The 19,159-nt window shown below is 34.3% G+C and overlaps 3 protein-coding genes across 3 annotated transcripts; all 3 read right to left on the bottom strand.

Annotated features, from left to right (window-relative positions):
* Positions 1-242: 242 nt before the first annotated feature.
* LOC143634282 (L-lactate dehydrogenase B-like) lies at positions 243-2,127 on the bottom strand. The gene is made up of 3 exons (XM_077102409.1): positions 1,983-2,127; positions 950-1,413; positions 243-686 (listed from the first exon to the last, which is right to left on the bottom strand). The coding sequence occupies exons 1-3, from the start codon at positions 2,125-2,127 to the stop codon at positions 243-245; spliced, it is 1,053 nt and encodes a 350-aa protein (XP_076958524.1).
* Positions 2,128-5,592: 3,465 nt separating this feature from the next.
* LOC143634281 (L-lactate dehydrogenase B-like) lies at positions 5,593-7,403 on the bottom strand. Its single transcript, XM_077102408.1, has 2 exons — positions 6,540-7,403; positions 5,593-6,036 (listed from the first exon to the last, which is right to left on the bottom strand). The coding sequence occupies exons 1-2, from the start codon at positions 7,146-7,148 to the stop codon at positions 5,593-5,595; spliced, it is 1,053 nt and encodes a 350-aa protein (XP_076958523.1). The 5' UTR covers positions 7,149-7,403.
* Positions 7,404-12,500: 5,097 nt separating this feature from the next.
* LOC143634280 (uncharacterized) lies at positions 12,501-12,933 on the bottom strand. The gene has a single exon (XM_077102407.1). It carries the CDS (start codon positions 12,861-12,863, stop codon positions 12,678-12,680), a length of 186 nt encoding a protein of 61 aa, XP_076958522.1. The 5' UTR covers positions 12,864-12,933; the 3' UTR covers positions 12,501-12,677.
* Positions 12,934-19,159: the final 6,226 nt, after the last annotated feature.

Below are 19,159 nucleotides of genomic sequence, written 5' to 3'. Positions count from 1 at the left end.
TATGCTCATATGGGCTTAAGTTACTATAATAAGGCATGAGCCCCACTAGTGTCTAGGGCCTAGGGGTATTGGGCTATTGCCAAATTTCCATAAAACATTAATTCTTCATATTTAAAAGTCACAAATACAATTCATATTTAAAAATATTATGTAATATTACAAAATATATAATCTAATAAGAAACTTAAAGTACATAAAATACATGATAAAAACAACATACAAATACATAGTAATACATCTATTCATATACCCAATTGGTTTTGCACCTCCAAAATGGTCATGGCGGATTTTTGAAGTTGTTGAGACTCTTCGTCACTAATATATAAATTCGTCACCCCCAACACTCCGTTTCTCCCTAATTGTGTCGGCAAACTAAGAAAGACATCACCACCATCAATACCATACAACCCTTTGGCTAGCACCGACACAGGATGAACCCTATGTTGGTCCCTTAATATGGTCCAAGCCAGGTTAGCCACAGAGCAACCTATGGCCCATGACGTATAACCCTTTAAACCAATTACTTCGTACGCCCCTTGGATAACTTCTTTGTGGATCTTCTCGAGTGTTTGCTTCTCGTAGGCAATTTGTTGCCTCTCTAAGAAGCTAAGCATTGGCACCCCACCTACACTAATACCTGACCATAGCGCTACGGATGAATCTCCATGCTCGCCCATGATATATGCCTTAGGCATGTAACATAAACAGTTAGAGAAAATATTCGAATAATAGTGTTAGAATAAATGTCAAGGAAAACTATAAACCAATGTACAAAACTATAAAGAATTTTTTAAGAATGCTCGTAAAGTTAATAAATGAATGTTTTTCAAGATTAGGTTTGTTTTTGAGATTTTGGATCGGATATATAGTTTTGTTACTTTTGTAAAATGGTTGTTTATATGATGTGTTAGCTAGTGCCAGTGTCAATAATAACTATTCGTAAACTAACCTGCACATCTTGAGCATTCACGTTAAGATGATCCGCAATCAGAAACCGAAACTGAGAAGAATCCAAATTCGTGCCTGACCCAATAACCCGATTAGCCGGAAATCCAGATAACTTCCACGCAACATATGTCAACACATCCACAGGATTCGACACTATCAACAGAACAGCCGTGGGCGACCTGGCTGATAATGGCTGAATTATCTTGGAGAACAAAGCCAAGTTTCTTTGCAACAAATTTAGCCTAGACTCTCCATGTATTTGGCGGGCGCCAGCAGTAACGATTATTAGATCAGAATCATTAGTGACAGAATAATCAACGGACGCAGAGATAATAGTGCGTGGGAGGAATGCAGCAGCATGCTGGAGGTCGAGCATCTCACCACGAAGCTTATCGGAGTTAATGTCAACAAGAGCGATCTCGTCAGCAATGTGTTGTGTGAGGATGGTCTGAGCAATTGCCATACCTATAAGACGTATTAGTGTAATTAATAATTTTTCTTTCATTGTCAACTTAAACTACAAATTTGAAATGTTGAACTATTTATGAGGGAGTCCGGTTTGGATTTAATATGCCCTCGTAAGATAAACGATCGTTAGTGCATAGACTAGTTGATCATCTAATACGAGTAACTCGTATAGGCATGTCATGAAACTTTTCACACACGAAATGAAAATCTAGTGCAAGATGTTTCATGTGAGAATAAAAACAAGGGGCTACCCGAGTAGCGAGTAGCACTTAGGTTATCACAATATATGGTTGGTGTGATAGTAGATTTGTAACCTAGTTCCAACCTTAACAATATAACTCAATGCTATAGAGTATAGACCAAAACTTGGATTCCGTTGATGAAAGTGCCAATGTAGGTTGGCGCCAGAAGTTAATATAAAACCAGTCGTGAAACCAAATTGATGAAAGATTTGGAGGATTTCATGGTTTAAAACAGAACCGTGAACACCCCTACAAAGTAGGAACCATAACTTTATAGTACGACTATTTCTAACTGTGAATCCGGTTTGGGTTTAATATTTATACCTACGTTTCCTACACCAACGACGGAGATTTTGGTGTTGCGGTTGGTGGTTGGCAGTGGTGATGCACCATGAATGGGCTTGAAGAAGGACTGAGCTATGTCTAATCCACCTGGACCAAAAGCTAAAGAAGAGCCATTATTCTGCATTTTCTTTTCTATGTAAATTTCAACAAATATATTGAAATGAATATGATGAATTTGGATGGAGACCAAGGGGTATATATTTATAGCAACCAAGGTTTTTATTTTATTTTTCCTTATTTCTGCATGCTAGTTTACAGAATACTTCAATATACTTTAATTAATTTGATTTAATATTTGTGTATTTATTGGTTATTATTGATTGATTGTGAAAGAAGGTTCCTGTTAAGAAAATCAATTTTGAACAAATTGAAAAATGACATATATTCAACATCTGTTCCATTCAGACGGATTTTGTCATCATAATAATTGACATACTTTTATGTTTTTAGGTCTACACTATTTAAAGTTTAAGATGCTAACTCTAAGCAAAGGGGAAGAGTCAAATAAAAACCACAACAATACTTGAAAACAAGTGAAAACTATTTTTAACATTTATCTTTTGAAATTTTATTATTTTATTTTTTTTAACCTTTTATATGCTATTAATATTTACCAAAAATAAAAAAGAAATAAAAAATATATGTAGTTTACAAAAGTGCATGTACGTAGATCTTAATCTACCTATATTTACATGGTATGTGATACATATATGTAACTTCGAAAGGTACATACATGTATTTTCGACAATCACATCAGCATATGTATATTTTTTTAATTTCTTTTGACTTTGACAAAGATTAATAAATAGTGTTTTGAAGTTGTTTCCACGAGTTTTCAAGTTAAATGTGTTTTTTTTTCAAAACCCTCCCCTGTAGAGAGGAATATAACATTAGTCATGTCAATTATGAAAATGATCTCTCTTCTACTAATGCAAGAATCAAACTAATATTGAATGTGATCGTCTATTCTTTCAAACTGATTTAAGATTAAATTTTATTTACATATATGGTGTATTTAAGGTTCCAAGACTTTCCAAGATCAATATTAATAGCACATCCAGAAAGTCTTAGATGGATGGCTTCCAACTTCCAGGAGTACTTTTCAAGTTTTCATTGGTTTCTTTTGTGCATGTATGGGTTTTAACCAACGTGTAAATCGATTTATGGTAATTAAGTCAATAGTCATGTGCATGAAAAAGGTTACTACCGGTGAAATGAATGTGTGTTATACACGCAAGATAAGCAAATTGTAGACGTGCGGGTAATGTCAATGGGATGATTGTCAACTTGTTATTGATTGTTATTATGTACGTGTTATGATTAGTGTTGTAAAAATTGTTAGTCACTAATAGAGATTAATTATTGGATCAGACTTTAATATATAGTTTTCAGTGTTATATATATATGCATACACATTTTTATAGGTAATTTTCAGTTATATATATATACATATACATTTTGGCTGAAATCTCATTAGAAACCGCTGAATTTGGCCTGAATTTCATCGGAAACCACCAATTGTGGCAGGAACCTTGCCAGAAAACGCCGACAAGTCGATTAATCACGATATTGGCCGGATTTGATCATTGACCGATTAATTGGCTGACTAGCCCAAAATTAATCAGTAGTATGCATGGGGATTAGCGATTAATCATGATTAATCGACGTCTAGTCGGGATTTTTAACACTGGTTATGATTATAAAAAAAGTGTTTGCGAATTAATATGAAAGTCTATCTGAAATAATCGAGATCTCACGTGTTCCATGAGAGACTATGCAAACCCCTAATTTCGAGTATCGGTTTAGCTCTATTTTACCGGATGAACATGACAAAAAGAAAACCCATGTTATGTGATAATTGAAATGTATGGACTTGTTCCTCCAAGATGTTGAAATAAAGTGATAATTGTGTAAAGTAATTAATCATAATTTCAAGACTGCCCATTTCAGCAAACTAGCTACTACGGTATTAGCTAATGAAGAAAAATGTTTTGTGTGTATTGTTACTAAATAAATCTTTAAAAAGTACAATACCTAATTAAGTAGTAACATATGAATAACTAATTGGCTCCACTTGAAGGTGGTGTGTTCTCAATTCAACAACTTGAAAGACATCCTAACTACCAACTTGGACATCTAGAGGAAAATGGGAAAAAAAAAATCCAAATCATTTAATTACATCAATAAGTGCAAAAGGCCAATAAGCTAACAAGTACCGTCACGTGCTAACACCATCTGCAATCGATCATTTCTCACTCTATGATATCCACGTTAACTGGCCGTCTTGGAGGAGAGAGGTTTTCCGTGACAAAAGGAAGGAGAGAGGGTGAGTAATTAACGTTCAGTGGGTTGCGGATGCTCTAATACACATATATTTTGTTAATACAACAAATCATTATAGACAAAAAATAATAAGAAAATGCTTTCTCACATTGCCCTAGAGTTATCTAAAACAAAATTCGAGTTTCCCATGAGAAATTGAGTGTATTTGTGTCTCAACATGTATCTTTCTATTACGAACGAAGAACATAGTATTTAAATTTATAGTGAATAAAAGGTCAACGTGATCTCCTTCTACGGAGAAACAAATGTTCATCCTTATGAACCTCTCAAGATTGTGTTATTCCTTTAATGCAGGACAAGCTCTCATATGTTTCACTTATTTTGTTAAAGTTTTGACAACTTAACAAGTTTAAACACCCAATTTCGATATCTCATTCATTTTATCTCCTGGATATGGTTTGGTTCGTTGTGGAGCTCTCACAACATATAACACAAACACAATAAGTAACCGAAGTTACATATTAATATTTGCGTTCAAAATTGGTGGAAGTACACTTTTATACTTGGTGAAAAATGCTCCTTTTTACCAATTTTTCCGGCATGAAGCAGCTAGTTTAGTATTGAACGTCCACTATATAGATATGCACATTCCTTTAACATCAGTATCTAAAAAGATTGACAATAATTATGTTGTATATTCAAAAAACAAACATCAAAATATCATTAATGTTATAGGATCTCACCAAAAAGTTGTGATTTGTGAATGATAAGACAGACAGTCCATCATTTCATCTTCAATGGTAGTGTGTACAACATCGTGTCATGTTGACAAACCATAAAAGTGGTTGAATATGTTGATTCATTGAAGTAGACAAAACATATGAGTTTCTAAACATATTTAAACCATTTGAGTTTTTAAAAACATTCCAAAAAACCATATTTGAGAGACCAAATTTGAAATTGTGATAAAGTAAGTATCATATTTTCTAAAGATAAGTTAGGGTGCTTGAAATTGTGTGCTTGCAATTTTGGGCTAGAGTACATCATCCACTCATCCCTTGCCATGCCAATACTACTGACCTTTTCTTTTTCTACCATAATAAGATCCACAAATGCAAATTATACTTCAAAAAATACATGTTATGTTACAAAATATATAATATAAGTGAAAATTTAAAACATGTAGAAAACAATACATGGCACATAAACATACAAATCACATAGATTATTGTTTAACAAGCGATTAAAAAGTGTGTGCACATTTATATTTGTGTTTAAGTAAATGGTGCATCAATAAAAATGATATTCATATACCCAATTGGCTTTGCACCTCCAAGATGGTCATGGCAGATTTTTTAAGTTGTTGAGACTCTTCTTCACTAATATGTAAATTTGTCATACCCAACACTCCGTTTCTCCCTAGTTGTGTTGGCAAGCTAAGAAAGACATCGCCACCATCAATACCATACAACCCTTTGGCTAGGACCGACACAGGATGGACCCTGTGTTGGTCCCTTAATATGGTCCGAACTAGGTTAGCCACAGAGTAACCAATTGCCCATGACGTATAACCCTTTAAACCAATTACTTCGTATGCGCCTTGGATAACTTCTTTGTGGATCTTCTCAAGTGTTTGCTTCTCATAGGCGATTTGTTGCCTCTCTAGGAAGCTAAGTATTGGCACCCCGCCAACGCTTATGCTTGACCATAGTGCTACAGATGAATCTCCATGCTCGCCCATTATATATGCCTTAGACAAATAATATAAACGGTTAAAGACACTATGAATAAGATATTTGTCAAAAAAACAAAAAGTAAAATGTTAAATAAGACTATGAATTAATATACAAAAAATGTACGTTATAACATGTTTTAAATATCTAAAGACTATAAAACATGTCATAGAAAATGTCACCTAGCTAAACTTCAAATTGTTTACTTTTGTACCAACTCTGATAACATGTCACAAAAATTATGTATCCTTGATTTATGTTTTTAGTATGATTAAAACAAGAAAACCTATATTGTGACTTTTTTTAAAAATAGATAAATAAACATCTAAACTTATACGGACCGCATTACATTGACATGTCATAGGGGTCGTAAGACCATTTACCTTCACGAAAACATACAAATATTATAAGTTTTGAAACTTGGTTAATATTCTATGACATTTTCCGTTTTGAGTTATGTAAAAGTTAGACGACTCATATAACCTCATTGAGTCCGTATAATATGACATAATAAACTCACCTGCACGTCTTGGGCATTGACGTCAAGATGATCCGCAATCAGAAACCGAAACCTAGAAGAATCCAAATTCGTGCCCGACCCAATAACCCGATTGGCGGGAAACCCCGACAACTTCCACGCAACATAGGTCAACGCATCAACCGGATTCGACACTATCAACAAAATACCATCGGGCGACCCCGCAGAAAGCGGAGGAATAATCTTGGAAAACAAAGCCAAGTTCCTTTGCAACAAATTTAGCCTAGACTCTCCGGGTATCTGTCGTGCACCCGCAGTAACAATGATAAGATCAGAACCATTGGTTATAGAGTAATCAACTGAAGCCGAGATAGTGGTACGTGGGAGGAATGCAGCAGCATGTTGGAGATCAAGCATCTCACCATGGAGTTTATCCGCATTAACATCAACAAGTGCAATCTCGTCGGCTAGGTCTTGGGTTAGGATGGTTTGGGCAATGGCCATGCCTACGTTACCTACACCTATGACCGCGACTTTGGTGGTTCGGCTAGTAGTTGGTGGTGGTGATGAGCCATGTATGGGTTTGAAGAAGGATTGAGCTATGTCTAACCCTTGTGGACCTAAAGCTGAAGATGAACCATTTCTATGCATCTTATTTTTATATAATGTGACAATCTTGTATTGAAAATTTGAAATGAATGTGATGGATTTTGATGGGAGGAATGGGTACTATTTATATTAGACAAAAGAAAACTTTATATTTGTTTAATTTGATGTTTGACTATTTATTTTCGTTATTCTTGAATTGATTGTTAAAGAATGTTCCAAAATATTATTTTCAACAATTTGACAAATTGTTCAATTCAAACCATTACTTCACGACTCAAAGCGTGTTTCTACAACTTATGAGGGTATGCTTTCCATGATTTTAGTTTAGATACCATTTGTTTTTTTTTATATTAATTTGTACTTTAATGATACTAGTATTGAACCCACAAAATTGGTATAGTATTTCGTTTATATATTCACTCTTTGTTTCAGTATTTTTCGGTACAGTAGCTATAACTTATCATTTTATTTATATCTTACAATCAAATTAGCCCATGACCATAACCTATCGATATACGGTGTGTAGAAAAGACGTTCTTCTCCACATTGTCAAGAGTCGAGCTAGTCTCATGGTAGAAAAATACGTGTTTAGAAGTATAATTAGATTATATGGGTTAGCTTTTTAAAACATTATATATTACCGTCTTTTATAACCGTTATTTGCATGCCAGATTTTTGTAACTTGAACCCACATAAAAATATATATATTGCTCCCAAAAACCTTTAATATCTTAAAAAGTAAAATAATATAAAATTGTATGCCTTAAATTAAAATTTGTGTAGAATTATAACTTACAAGTATATTCTTTTAACGTTACATGAAAAGGAATCATCAATATCTTAAAATGTTTACTTTAAATTAAATATTCAAGCACTATGCTTGAATGTTGATTGTTGGGGTTAAGGAAACCATGGATGGCTCATTGTAAATTTTGATTATAAAAGTATTAATAGTTGTAACTATGGATTCCAACCTACTTCCATGAAAATATATAATTTAGTATCCTAACCTACATAATACCTTAAACTTTTTGATATCTTATGATTCTTATCATCTTTCCATGATTCTTTCTCAAATTTTATAGTTATCATATATACAAACCATATATTTGTTATGAAACTACTTATAACCAAAGTAGATGTGTTCATTGGGGGACAAATAAGGGTCAAGTCGGTTAAAAAAGTAAAAACAACTACATATTATGTTACAGCAAAATTAATAAATCAAGTCCATTAACAGGAAATAATTATTACTTTAAGCATATTATTTACAAAATTATATGTTTTTTTTCATATATGTAAGAAAGATTATTATTTGGGTGTATAAAAGTATTACATAAGGCTAATTCCGAGTAGGTCGGATGGGCCGAACCCGATGTTCTAATTAGATTTGATTAGAATTATGGGTTCTAGGCAGGTTTAATAGTTAACTTTTTGTTGCTCAAGTTGGGTTAACAGTTAACACTGTATATATGAGATGTAACCGAGTTAGGGATTCATAAGAGCGAGATACTAGAGACACTAATTGTGTGTAACAGGGGTTTTTTTTAGTTATTATTTCTCAATAAAATATATTGAAAGTTATTCAATATTAATTTTATGTGTTTTCGTGTCTTATAAATTCGTTTTTGACTATGTTAAATAGTTTATTTACTTTCAAAAGACCAAACAAACAAGATGTCTCACATTTGGAAGTTTTGCATGTCTAGACGTAGAAAAAGATTGTGGCTCAGAAGACCAATTAGTATTCCAATTTAGTGTTCCAGCTATTCTAGAAAAAAGAAAAAAAGTGTAAAATTAAGGGGTGTGAGATTTCTAATGGCCTATAATTGTTTACACATTTTTGCTTTCTATAATTTAAGCCAAAATGAATTTGCAGTTAATATAGTGTGAATTAAAATTGTAGACAGAAAAACCATGAGCTTCTTCTAAAAAGTTGAGTCTAAAGAAAAAGGTTCATTGGTTTGTTTTGTTATTTTTTTGTTGTATCTTAATTATTCCATTTTCTAAAGAATCTATATTCTACTTATATAAATACCCTTTTTAAAAGATAAATCCATGAAAAGTCTTTACAAAAAGAGGCTCTTTATGCTCAGCTTATAATCCTAAGCAAATGCTAGTTGATTTTAGATATGTAAGTACTTATAAGTTATAATCCTTAGTTCCTAACTATAAGAAAATACTAGTTAAATTTAGATATTTAAGTATGTAACCATCTTTTTATGGTACTTTGATCAGAAAAAAGAAATAAGTGATTCGATAAACAAAACTCAAAAGTATACCCATCTTCAATAGTATACGCACAACATTATCTATTTTCATTGTGCATAGTTTATGTCGATGACAAGAAATGTTTTTAGTTTTATTCATCGATAACATGTTTCTTCCTATTAAAGATAAAAGGATCATTACTTATCGATAATCAAGCAATATCTTGATGAGAATACAAACTAATGAAGCTTTTGTCTTAGGCTAAACTTTTTATAAGTCCATGGTTTTGATATCTATAAAAAAAATTAATTGATGATATACTAATGGGGGTAACTAGCTAGCTTTTTTGCAAGTAGTATAGCTTATCTTATGGAGGCATAAAAGTACACATAGTAAACCACTAGATTGGTATTGCCAAATCTGTGTTATATTATGTCCAGTGGCCTTAATGAAAATAACTAAGGGTCTGTTTGGTATGAGGTAATGGAATGGGCGATGGAATAAAATGAATGAGGTAATAGAATGACTCATTACTATTTCGTTGACATGTTTGGTTACTATGTGGTAATGACATGAATTATTTATTTTTATTTTTTTGTTAAGCTAGAAAAGGCCGAAATAAGATAAAAATAGTAGTGAGTGGCGATGGTGGAAGGTGAGCGAAAATTGTGGTGGTGGGCGGCGATGGCGATGGGCGGGAGCGATTGTTGGTGGTGGCAGGTGGTGGGGATATTGGGTTGTGGCGGCGGTGGTGATGGCCGGGAGAGATAGTTGGTGGGGGCGGTGGTGGGCGGCGGTGGCGATGGGCAGGAGCGATTGTTGGTGGAGGCAGGCGGTGGTGGCAGTGGCGGTGGTAAGCGGCAGGTGGCGATGGGCAGGAGCGATTGTTGGTGGTGGCAGTGGTAAGCGGCGATTGGTGGGCGGTGGGGGTGATGGCGGGGAGAGATGGGTGGTGGTGGCGGTGGTGGGTGGTGACAGCAGAGGTGTGTGGTGGCGGCGGCTGGCGGTGGAGGCGGGTGATGGTGATGGCCGGCGGCGGTGGTGGAGGGTGGTAGCGGGTGGCAGAGGCAGTGGTGAGTGAGTGGTGGTGGTGAGAGAGCAATGGGTAGTAATGGTGGTTGGGTGGTAGAGATGATATAGTGTGAAAGATGGATGGAATGAAAAAAAACAAGGGTGGTGGATGGAATGACTTTGGAGTGTTTTAGAGGAAATGGAATGAACATGGTAATGAGTGATCCCATTTCATTGACCAACCAAACACATTTCTTTTCATTCCATGGTAATTGTCTATTCCATTCCGTCTCTCATTCATGCATACCAAACGCTACCTAAAACTTTTATATTTATAACTAAAACTAGCTTTTAGTTGTTAACTTAAGCATGTTTATTTTCAAAAGTTTTAAAAATGGGGGTGTGCATTGGTTGGTTTTAGGATCAAACCAAAGTTTTGGTTTTTCAGTTTTAAAAAACTGTATAGTATCGGTTCTTTAGTTTTTCGATTTAGGCGCTGTTTTCGGTTTTACGTTTGGACTTGAATTGTTTTGACAGGAAAAAAAATACCCAAAATAATGAATTATAACCCAAAACTTTTGATCTAAATTATTTATTGATCACCATTGGTGCATTTGAACATGAAACTTTTTTCTCAAAATGTCAAAGGCCTTGAAATCTAATACCAAACATTCAACACAAGTTTGGTTATCATCTTAAGATTGCATCTAATAACTTTGTTGTGGAGTGATGCAATTGGTGCTGGTCAAGTGCAATCTTCACATCTGAAAGGCGGAGATGGATAAAATTCCTACCCATGAGGCGTTAAGAAAGAATATTCATGTTCTATTTCGCTTTGTGGCATTTGCGACTACGAGGTTGAGTCAGTTGAACATGTTCTCTCGGGGTGATCGGTGGTGTTGGATTTTTGTGAAGTCATGATGTAAAGTGCCCCGGTTCTCACCTTCTCGGTTAAAGACTTGTTTGAGTTATATCTTTAACTCCGGTTTGGGAGATGGGAGAAGAATGTTTTTCATGGAATAGTGATTATTGCTATATGTGATATTATGCCTCTTGGCTTCTTATGGTTCAAGCATAGGTCCAAATGTAAATTGATAGATTGGTCTAAGTGAAATAAGTTCGATTTAATGTAATTATTGGTGGTGAGGCTCGGCTCGGCTCCTCTCCGGGTTGTGAAGAGGGGTGCGGTTCTTTTGCTAAAAGCAAATTCAGTCGTGGTTTCCATCAGAAAAAGATAAAACAAGTAACGGTTTCGGGCTCTTTGGCGACAAAAACTCATAGCTATGCTACTTTTATATGTAGATCAAATGAACATAAAACAGAGGACAAAACCAATATATGTAGATCAAATGAGCATATATAACCAAGCAGATAAACAGGTACATATAAAGTTTATAAATAACAGCATATGAGTTTCCTCTATACCCAAAGAGAAATATAACAGACTGCAAGTTTACTAACGCATAATAATTGCCTATACAAACTAATTCCATGCCATCATTCTCATCTACTCTTAACAAGTAAAAACAATTCACTATGCAAAATACTCAAATCATTGTCTAGGGACGACTCGACTGTACAAAAGAAATAAGCTAAAGCTTGAGGCCACATATTCAAAAGCCCCTCTATTTTTAAAGTTTACTTTTCAAATTTTCACAAGAAACAACTAGACAACAAAAAATCAGCATACTTGAAAGAATTTTTCTAATCACTGAAGTCACTCCAACTCTATCATGTCTCGGGTGCCTTTTAGAAACCGTATAATAAAAATGTGTATCATCATATTCTCACGTGTAAGGATAAAAAAGTATTTATTCGTTATACAGAAATGACCACAAATCCAGACTTATTTAGGCCACCGTAAGATCGAGCTGGCCCCAATCATAGTCATTTAATATTTTTACAAAACTAAACTACATTTCTGTAATAAAATTTATTTTGTAAACTCGAGTCCTAGTAACTTTCTGCAACAATGAAACAAATAATATGTACTCCAACACAAACTTTAAAGTTACGGGCTAAAACAGCACACTATTTCGAACGAAAAAGCGTCAAGCTTGAAATCAAAGCTCCCAAACACAACCTAAATAAGAAGCATAAAATTCATCTCACAACATAACTCAACAATTATTTCACATTAAAGCGAAATCATATTAAAAACAGGTATAAAAACATTCAAATTTATATCATACTCATATCCAATTTCAATTACTAAACTAATTAACATCAAAAACCAAAAACCCCCAATTCAATTTAAGTCATTGAAACCCTAATTTCAATCAAGGGGGTAAGCAATATTCATTCAAAACTCGATCAATTAATGAAAAACAAAACCAGGGTATTAATGGGTTACTTGAAAACATCATCATCGTCTTCTTTCTTCTTGGGTTTACGATAATTTTCTTCATAGTGTTTGGCAATAACCAGACCGGTCTTGTAAAGCTTCTGAATGTTCGGAACGTCGTAGTTTTGAGCGACGTAGATCCCGCAAACGGTTCCGATCATGAACGAGAAGCTGCTTTTGATGATACCCATCAAGGATCTTGAATCAATTCGTTGAATTGCAGATCGAATTGGAATGGGTTTGATTAGGTTTTGATTTGGGTGGGATGTATCGAGAGAAAAGTCCAAATAAGTTTGTTTTGTTCGGGTTTCGGGTTAAACGGGTCGATATTCGGGTCAGGTTTCAGGTTTAACAGATTAATAATATTATCCACCTTAAACAATATCATAAATTATAAAAAAAAACATATTCTAGTGGCCTTAATGAAAATAACTAAAGAACGGTTAAGCTTATTCTATATTTATAATTAAAACTGTCTTTTAGTAATTAAACTTATAAGAATGTTTCTTGTCAAGTTATATAACTAGGGGTATGCATTGGTTGGTTTTGGGATCAAACCGAAGTTTTGGTTTTCCAGATTTAGAAAACGTTCAAAATCAGTTTTTTTGAATCTTTGCATGGGTTCAGTTTGATTATACGCCGTTTTCGGTTTTACGTTTGGGAAAACAAAACAAAAAAGAATACCTAAACTAATAAACCATAAGCTAAAACTTTTGATCCAAATTATTTACTGATCATCTATTGGTTAATATGAGCATGAAACATTTGGCTCAAAATATAATACCAAACATTCAAAACAGGTTTGGTTATCATCTTAAAATTGCATCATCTTTAATACCATACCAGGGATAAACAAGAACAGTAGTGAGACACTTAATATTTAATATTTAATAATACCAGTCTCCAATGCTTGGAGTAAGTTTGTCAAATTGTCGTGCTCGTGTTTCAGTTGTTTTTTTATGACGATAACTTGCTTAATTAAACTGCTTAAACAAATCAACACAAACACTATGTATTTAGTGAACATGATAGCGTAAAACCTAATTGCATGTGCATCGTATTCGCATCATGCTTTAAATCACGTTGGGAATCAGCAACAAGAAACTCTATACATTCTTAAAATAAGTCACTGAGCTTTTTTCAACCAAAAACCGACCTATCTCAATAAACAACGTAACAATAACTGAGATCCAACTAAATTCGAGTCCTGTAAACCCAAAACATATGACTCAAAAAATACAAAAGATAACATTATAAACACGCAAAACACAAACATGACTTAGCCCCAAAATCCGATAAAGGCAATTCATAAATATGAGGTCATGGTTTCCATCAGAAAACGATAAAACAAGCCACGGTTTTGGGTTCTTTGGCAGCACAAACTCATAGCTATGCTACCTTTACATGAAGATCAAGTGTGCATAGAACAGAGGGCCAAACTCACATTTTTTTAATGGAGTCATAGATTATTGAGCAAACAAACAAGTAAATATAAAGAGAGCAAACAAACATATGGATTTTGCTATACCCAAAGGGAAGATATAACAGAATGCAAGTTTACTAATGCATAATGCAAACGCAAACATAAAATATGAAATTCCATGTCATCATTCTGATCTACTCTTTAACAAGTAAAAACAATCCACTAGGCAAAATACATGAATCATAGTCTAGGGGCGACTGGACTGTACAAAAGAAATAAGTTGAAGCTTGGGGGAGCTGTATTCAAAAGGCCCTCGCTTTCTAAAGTTTAATTTTCTAGTTTTCATAAAGACAACAAAGAATCAGTGTAACAAAAAGGATTTTCTTTCCACTGAAACTCACTGCAGCTCTAATACATTATACGTGTAATCTGGTGCCTTTTAGAAATCGCATACCAAACTGTGTAGGCCTGTAAACGAGCACGAACATGGGCATGCTCGTATTCGTCCATTTAACTTTAAACGGGCACGAACAAGAGCACGCTCGTGTTTACGTTCGTTCATTGAGAATATCTAACCGAACAGCTCACAAACATACTTGAACAAAGATAAACGAGCATAAATGATTAAATATGAACAAGCGTAAACAAATACAAGCAAACATAAATGAACACAAATGAACAAATATAAAACATCAAGTAGATAATTCATCCAAAAATGAACATAAACGAACATTCACAAACACAAACATGTGTCGTGTTCGTTCGTTCAATTAAAAGAACATAAACTATATGTTCCTTTTTAACAAACTTCCCAGCGAACGGTTGACGAAAACATCACTAAACGTTCGGTTCGTTTACAGACCTACGTGTCATCATATTCTAACGTGTTAAAGATTAAAAATAAAAAAAGTAATTATACATATTGGCAACCAAAAAGTTCGAGCCGGCCCGATCATTCTCACTCAACGCTTTTTATACGATACAGAAATACATTTCTGTAACAAGGTTTATTCGATACATTTATGTAACAAGGTTTATTCGATAACCCTAGCCCGTGTAACTTTCTGCAACAATCAGACTACAAACATGATTCAACAATTATTTCACAAAAGAAGGTAATTCATACAGAATTAGGTATAAAACTCATCAAACTCATATCCAACATCAATTACTAAACTCATCGATCATGGCCAAATACCTTTGATAATCATCACTAAAACATTTCTTGATCAGCTCCTTAGCTTGATACAACGAGGCATAAACGTAACTCATTCCGGGGGTGGTGATCCCGGAGACGAGCCTACGTAGGTCAAGCATAGTGGAAACGAGAACCGAAACCCAGTTCAAATCATCCCAGAAATGACTTTGGCTCATAAGGTAAAGCCTCGAGCTAGAATTGATGACCATCTCCTCGTTAAAAAATTCAGACCAGTCTTTGGAGCATACCAAGGCAGTTAGAGCCCCTTCAAGATCTATCAGCCGATTAATAGTATGGAAATGCGTTAGCGTTGTGGTGGGACCCACCACGACAAACGAGACCCCTATTATCTTCATAAACGCCCGTGGGTAAGGGATTTTTGAAATGAACTTGGTGACCATCCGAGCATTCTCTATTACCCGATTCACCCATTCTATCTTACTAAATTCGTCCAGAATCAAATCGATACCCTCGACCACACGTGTCGAATACACAAGGATATCGACCATTCTATCTTACTAAGTTCAGTAAGCCTTGTTCATCTTGTTGATTTGCAGTAAGTTCAATAGACTTAACTATCACAAGTAGTTTACCAGATGAATAGATTGTGAAATCAAGATATACCTTATTGCCGCCATATAATGGCCTATTCTCTGAGACCAAAAGAGAACAGCCTTGTTCCCAACTATCCTTGTAAGCAGACAAGAGATCGAAGACTGGATTGTCAGGAATTTCATAATCTTCCGTGTTCAACGGACGGTCTATTGTATTGAATTGAGAATTGAATTGACGTGTGAAGGATTGATTGATTTGTATGAACAAGAACTAATCTAATGAAAACCCCCAATTTTTTTTTAACCGTAACCCTATTAGTTCTTTAATCAAACTGAAACTCAACTTTTGTCCCTGTTCTTTAATACCAACTACAATATATAGAAACATAGATTTTTTAATGTTCTTTAATTAAAAAAAAAACATTTATACCTAATTAAATGGCTGATTTGAGTTCTTGAAACAAGAGGTGATTGAAGGCGTTCCCAATTTGCATGATCTTAATACTTGATGACTTCAGTTTCATTATAAACCGTAAGATTCAGCCTATCAAGAATAAGTTGTTTTTCCATGTAGGTATGCATGGAGGATGCACAACTAGTTTCATAAATCCTAAGAGTATGGATACGTTTTGAGCGGGGCTCGTAAACGACAAGTATGTAAATCTGAAGATCATATAACTCAATTAGAGTTTCACCACTCTTTCTAAACCCCCTTAATGATGCATATGGTGTGCTAACATTAACATTGTATAGCTTTGTAAGTGACTTCAGGATACCATCCTTCATCATCCATATACCAAAAGTTAAATTAGTGGCATCCTTATTGCGTTCAATCGTGACAAGAGACACCCTTGACTTAGAGATAAACAAATCACAAATATAACGATGTGCTAAATTATGTGGGAGGTTTATTTCTTCAAAATCTTCATCTGTCATATCAAATGTAACAATAATTAGAGAAGTCCTACGACCACCATTATCAACAACTAGCTAATAAAGACACCCATTTACAAGCACCTGTTAACAGTAAAACTGAATTGTGCTACGATGAGGATTGCTTCTACTATGGGGGTGTCTCCAGGTACTGGTGGTTAATGTAAAAACCTAGACTTGCCAAGGGATGGTTTCATTGCAATGGCAACTAATGGGGATTGGGGCGGTCAATTCTAGTTTTGGTATCCAGTTAATCAAAGGCAAATTACGCATTTTGCAACACCGCCTGAGGCACAAATGGCAAAATAGATGCTTACTAAAACATATGTTTATAGCATACATATATATATATATGTACTAGGGTTTGTTCAATGTTGATAAGCCTCGTTAATGTATATAAATCAGTTGAATAGCTTATGATTTTGGAGAAATAAACCTCCCACGTAATTATTGTTTTGGGGAAATGTATATACCACAAGTTATATTGTAAATTATTGCAAAATTAATAATAATAATAATAATAATGAAACCTCGGGTATTTGAATGTCGTCAAGATGAATTTTTGCAAAAAAATTCCATATGAAGCAAACAAAAAAACTAAAATATGGCTTATGATTTTGCTCCATTGACATGCTTTTGAAGATTATAACAGTGATTACCAAAAGATTAGAGCATTATTAAACTTTAAGAATAAAAAGACTATATGAAAACCTGTATTTTAAAGATAAAGTAAAGAAGGATTTACTTACCATAACCAGGGGGCGGATCTAGGGCTTGGGTGGGCCGGTGCCCACCGTCCGCCAGCCGGAGTGTCTGTGTTTGTGGGCACGCGTTAGTGTATTATTAGGGTGTGTTTGGGATTCCTTATTTAAGGGAAAAAGGTCTTTTTGTGATAAGGTAATAAGGTCATATGGTTTTTTAATAAGGAGTTTTCAAAAAAGTGTTTGGATACATAAGACAATAAGTTATTTTTTAAAAAGTGTTTGGTTTAACTTATTGATGTAAAATGACTTAAAAGGACATTTTTGTATAAGTGAATAAGTTGTTTTTAAAAAGTGTTTGGGATTGCTTGTTTATACCATTTTATACTTTTTCATCTCTAGCATATTGAGAAAAAGATAAATTAGAAACAAGAACTAAGCCAAGATGCATATTAGTATAAAATTGTATATTAGCCCAGATGTATATTAGTATAAAATTGTATATTAGTATAAATTAGAACCTTGAACATTGGTAATTTCATTTGCAAAAAAAAAACAAAAACCAAAAAGTCATTCAACCCGTGGTTTCATTCAACCAAAAACCAAAAAGTCTAGATACCCTCATAATTTAGCATTCAGCAGGTCATAATATGACTGTTAGATCGGAAAAAACCAAAAAGTCAGCTAACCGGTTAACCACTAACGAACAAAAAAAACTGGTTAAAAAACCCGGTTAAAACTGTTTTTATACAGCAGCTTCAGCAGGTCATAATATGACCGTTGGATCCGAAAAAACCAAAAAGTCAGCTAACCGGTTAACCACTAACGAACAAAAAAAAGCTGGTTAAAAAATCCGGTTAAAACTGTTATTATGCAACCAATAATCATCTCCGGAAGCTGCAGCGGTTAAAACTGTTTTCATGCAGCGGTTCACGTTCGTTTATGTTCATGTTCATGTTCGTAAAACAAAAGATGTACCTGTTTCATTAGTGTTCATGTTCGTTAAACAAAAGCGGTTCACGTTCGTTTAAAACTGATTTTTAACCAGTTTTTAAAAATTGGTTTAACCGGTTTTTAATAACATCACAAAGAAATATAAACATCACATAATCTATTAAAGCAACAAAACACCAAACATGTTTCAATCAAACAACTCGCAAACAGATTTAAACACAAATTACATGAGAATCAAGCATACTTAAAACCGAATTGTACAAACCTGATGACCTGTGTTTTTTTCGAATTGGACACCACCGTGTATTTTTTTGATAGAAGAAGATGAGGAGATTCATATATTGTAGGAGCAAATTCAATGCTAGCTGAGGTGGCAGTTACTCGAATTGATGAGTTGGGTGTGTGAATTGAATGGTAGAAGCAGGTTAGGGTTGATAATAATAATCGATGTTTGATGGCTGGGTGGAATGGTGGAAGCCAGGAGGGTCTAATGGGAATATGATATTGATAAGTAGATAAGAAAACTTATATTTTTAGCTTGTAAGGAGATATTGATAAGGATTTTTATATACTCAAACACTTTTTTAACACCAAAATAATTTATTCTATCACTATAAGTTATAAGGTGAAGAAAATAAGAAATCCCAAACACATCCTTAGTCAATAATCACTTAGTGCCCACCGTATGTTACTTTAAAAGAGAAGAAGAGAGTGTAGAAAAGAG

This window comes from Bidens hawaiensis, unplaced genomic scaffold, assembly GCF_021521415.1.
Source record: "Bidens hawaiensis isolate Kalapana, Puna unplaced genomic scaffold, B.hawaiensis_p1.1 tig00007041_1, whole genome shotgun sequence".
NCBI classification, from domain to species: domain Eukaryota; kingdom Viridiplantae; phylum Streptophyta; class Magnoliopsida; order Asterales; family Asteraceae; genus Bidens; species Bidens hawaiensis.
The sequence above is the reverse complement of the archived record's forward strand: the minus strand, read 5'-3'. Positions and strand labels throughout refer to the sequence as shown.